Source organism: Hibiscus syriacus, unplaced genomic scaffold, assembly GCF_006381635.1.
Source record: "Hibiscus syriacus cultivar Baekdansim isolate YM2019G1 unplaced genomic scaffold, ASM638163v2 tig00012370_pilon, whole genome shotgun sequence".
Lineage (NCBI taxonomy): Eukaryota > Viridiplantae > Streptophyta > Magnoliopsida > Malvales > Malvaceae > Hibiscus > Hibiscus syriacus.
In genome coordinates this window covers 929896-933860 of record NW_024062270.1, presented here as the reverse complement: position 1 = coordinate 933860, position 3965 = coordinate 929896, and the positions used below count along the sequence as shown (strand labels likewise).

General features: G+C 39.0%; 1 protein-coding gene across 2 annotated transcripts; it reads left to right on the top strand.

Moving 5' to 3' along the window:
- Positions 1-250: 250 nt before the first annotated feature.
- LOC120205276 (heterogeneous nuclear ribonucleoprotein 1-like) lies at positions 251-3697 on the top strand. 2 transcript variants are annotated; one of them, XM_039205186.1, is made up of 5 exons: positions 251-460; positions 593-708; positions 1003-1229; positions 1448-2627; positions 2767-3697. In XM_039205186.1, exons 3-5 carry the CDS (start codon positions 1008-1010, stop codon positions 2793-2795), a joined length of 1431 nt encoding a protein of 476 aa, XP_039061117.1. In that variant the 5' UTR covers positions 251-460; positions 593-708; positions 1003-1007; the 3' UTR covers positions 2796-3697. The 2 variants fall into 2 exon arrangements, with proteins under 2 accessions (XP_039061117.1, XP_039061116.1); XM_039205185.1 differs by having other exon boundaries at positions 252-460; positions 921-1229; positions 3150-3697.
- The last annotated feature ends 268 nt before the right edge of the window (positions 3698-3965 follow it).

The following is a 3965-nucleotide window of genomic DNA, read 5'->3' as shown; positions in this document are numbered from 1 at the left end:
CATGTCACATTCAGAGCCTTTGAATCATTCAACACTTAATCATTCTGAAGTAAACAAACCGCCCCTAAAATTAAAATTAGATAATAAAAAAAACATTGCAAAATTCAAAAATAAAATTTTAAAATTTCCATTAAAAAAACTCACCATCCCCTCCAAAATATTCTTAGCCCAGAGGATTGCCAATCCCAATCTCTCTGCCTCTCTCGCCATATATTCTCTCTCTTCGCGCCTCCCCCCCCCCCGCCCCCGCCCCGCCCCCCGAATTCGATCTCTTTTGATTGAATTAAGAGGAGTGGAATAACCAAAGAAAGATACAAAAGAAACAGAGAGGGGGGAGCAGAAGAGAGGAAAAGGATTAAAAAAAAAACAGAAAAATCTCCTCTTCCGTTTCCATTGTCATCATTTATCATCTCAGATCTTAATTTGCTTCCCATTTTCTAATCTGGGTCATTTCAGAATGGTAAAGTTCGCTCTCTATTTTCTTCTTTTGCTTCATCTCTGTTTGTCTCTGTTTGTCTCTGTTTCCTGATCTTTGGTCCTTTTTCTTGATCTGCACAATCCAGTCTCAATTTTAAATGGTTTTGATTGGCAGGAATTCTGGGTTGTTTTCTGATTAGTGCATAAAGTTTTTGAGATGCTCCTAGATTGGATTTAACAGCTACCCACTTTGTCCTTGGTGGTAGATTCTACCTGTATTCATAACAAAAGGTATGTATTTCATTTTAATTTTCGTGTTTGATTGTAGTTATTGTTCGTATTTTATCTGTTGTGGTTTGTTTTTCTGCATGAAGATGGATCCTTTTAGCTGCTGCTGATAGTTGGATAATTCAGGGTTGGCTTTTTAAGATGTAAAAGAGTTTCTTTTATAGAATTGGTGTCAGAATTATGATTGAATTTGAAAATTTAATCTTTGAATCCAGTTTGTGGGTAACATTATTCTGAGAAAAATTTACAATCTGTGCTTTTGGGATTGAAATTGGTGGTCGATTATGGTGATTGTAGATAAGATGGAACCAGATCTTGGTAAACTCTTCATTGGTGGGATATCCTGGGACACCGATGAGGAACGTCTGAAGGAGTATTTCGGAAAGTATGGTGAAGTGGTGGAGGCAATGATCATGAGAGATCGTGTCACGGGCCTTGCCCGCGGCTTTGGTTTTGTTGTCTTTGCCGATCCATCTGTTGCCGGGAGGGCAGTTTTGGATAATCATATGATTGATGGTCGCATGGTGAGAGCCTTGATTATATTTATCCTTCATGTATTACAGATTTAATTGGTATTGGGATGTTATTTTTCCTGGATTAATTCGATATTTGTGATAATCACAGCGAGTTAAATCCGCCATATTGTCTCCTTTGTACTATTTTTGTGGCTTTGACTTAATTGTTTGAGACAGAAGTCGAGTTGCAACTGGTCGATTCAAGTTGTTGACTGTTCAATTTTCAGGTTGAGGCAAAGAAGGCTGTTCCTAGGGATGTACAGCTCGTTCTAAACAGGAACATGGTTGGCATCACTGGACCTACTGGTCTTGGACGAACAAAAAAGATTTTTGTTGGAGGTTTGGCATCTACTGTAACCGAGGTTGACTTTAAGAACTACTTTGATCAGTATGGTAAAATTATTGATGTTGTGGTGATGTATGATCACAAAACACAAAGGCCTAGAGGGTTCGGCTTCATCACCTATGATTCAGAAGAATCGGTAGACAAAGTCCTGCATAAAACATTTCATGAAATTAACGGGAAATTGGTTGAGGTCAAGAGAGCAGTGCCTAAAGAACCTCCAGGTGCCACCAACCACAACCTTACAATCGGATATAATTATGGTTTGAATAGGGCTTCCAACTTCCTCAATAGTTATGCGCAGGCATATAATCTAAGTCCGGTTGGAGGCATTGGGTTTCGGATGGATGATAGGTTTAGTCCTCTCGTTGGTGGGCGAAGTGGGTTTCCTCCATTTAGTTCCACTGGCTATGGAGTAGGTATGAATATAGAACCGGGAATAAGCCCAAACTATGGTGGGAATTCCAACTTTGGCAACAGTCTTGGATACGGGCGGATAATTAGTCCCTATTTCGGTGGGAATTCAAACAGATATAACACTCCGATTGGCTATGGTGTCGGAAGTGGAAGAAATGATCCTGTTTTGAGCCCCACTACTAGGAATGTCTGGGGAAATGTAGGCCTTAGTAATGCCACAAATGCTTCCATCCCTGCTAGTTACTTGGGATCTGGAAATGATAGCTTCAGTTCCTTAGGAAATAGTGGGGAAAATTGGATCCCTTCTCTTACTTCTCGAAGTGGAGGAAATGCTTCTGGCTATACAGGTGGGAGTGCAGATGACAACTATGGTTTGGGAGGGGGAGGATACGGAAGAAACATCAGAACTGTTGTACCTCCAACATCATCATTTACTGGACCAACTTGTAATATTGAAGGTTCCTATGGGGATCTTTGCCTCAGTGGTCCAGCATACGGTGACTCAACTTGGAAGTTTGCAGCGCCTGACTTGAATGGTTCTAGCTCATTTGGTTATGAGCTCGGCAATACATCTGCAGATGATACTGCTAGAACCTCTGAGGATTATGTTGGAAGTTACAGTGCTGCAAGTAGACAGTCCAGTAGAGGTAATACTCTTTAGTTCATTAAGTGATCTTTAGGAAAAGCTTCTGAATTCAATTAGGTTCTCCCTCGATTTCTTTACTCCAGATGAAAATTTCCTTTTGCTGGAATGTAATTTCAATTGTACACTTGTACTCCATTCAGGCTGGAACACCATGGTTTGGTATCTATGATGTCGTGGACAGTGATAACATAAACTCATTTTCCGGCATCTGATTAGCCTAGACTGTCAAAAAGTACAACGATCAGGTCATTAGTACTGGATGGAACTAATTTATTTTATGTTTTGCCTACTTAAAAATTGTTATTGGATTGGCCCTGTATGAACTTGATATTGTCATGAAACAGGAAAATCATTATGTGAATATTCTTAATGTCATAGGAACGAGTCGCCAAAAGACCATTCTTTAATATATACTTCGAGATTACTTTGGAAAATTTAATGTTTTCCAATGTGCTGAGGCTTGAGAGGTGAATGCAGGCTTTCTACATTTGTTAATTCATCTCTTTCATTGTTTCTTCTTCAGGAGTTGCTTCCTAGGAGATCTGTTATTTGGATATCAGATACTATATGTAGGCTGAAGGAATGTGCACAAACATGTGAAGTATTTGTGAATTCGATACAACTGACTCGTTACTATGTTGGCATACACAGATTGATCTTATGGGACTAATGACGGTTAATGATTTGAAAATACTGAATACACATTCGGAGTGAGCGGTTTCAAGCGATTTTCTACAAGGTTTGGGGTTTGAATTTGTTTACTTTATTTTTATAGTGAAAAGAATTTAGGTTCCCTTGGTATTTTGAGTGAGGTTTACAATCAGAATGCGGGATATACACTCCTGAAGATTGGTTCGATTTAATGTGCCATGCATCTGCAGCAACGTGTGCCAGTAATGGTACATCAAACAATAGGGTATCGATTATTTTTCCTTTTTTTTTTCCTTCTAATTTTCAGCTGCTGTAATGCCTGCCTGAGCTGCTGGGTCATGTCCTTGTGTTTACTTGGTACTGTCTGGGATTGTTTTCTCTCCGATTTTAAGGAGTTTCGGTTCGATTTGCTAGTGTGAATCGTTAGAGAACTATCCATATAAAAATGCCAATAAAATAAATTACAAAAGTTTCTAATTTGATTTTTCATTAGAACATATATGACAACCGTCAGTCGGTCATCATCGACATGCCGGTTTTCTTCGTATTGTCATATAAAGAACATGACACGAGGATGTCCATATGGTTACGATAAACCGATACGACAGAAAAATCAGGATGTTTCATTTTTCTGGAATGATACGAATGCTGCATTGATTGCCTTTCTTCTTGTGTTTTTCAGAGGTAT

Bases quoted from the DNA above. Each gene is read 5' to 3' on its own strand.
- LOC120205276 (XM_039205185.1), top strand. From the start codon at position 990: ATGGTGATTGTAGATAAGATGGAACCAGATCTTGGTAAACTCTTCATT. The intron at 1,230-1,447 runs GTGAGAGCCTTG...TTCAATTTTCAG, and splicing joins ATATGATTGATGGTCGCATG to GTTGAGGCAAAGAAGGCTGT.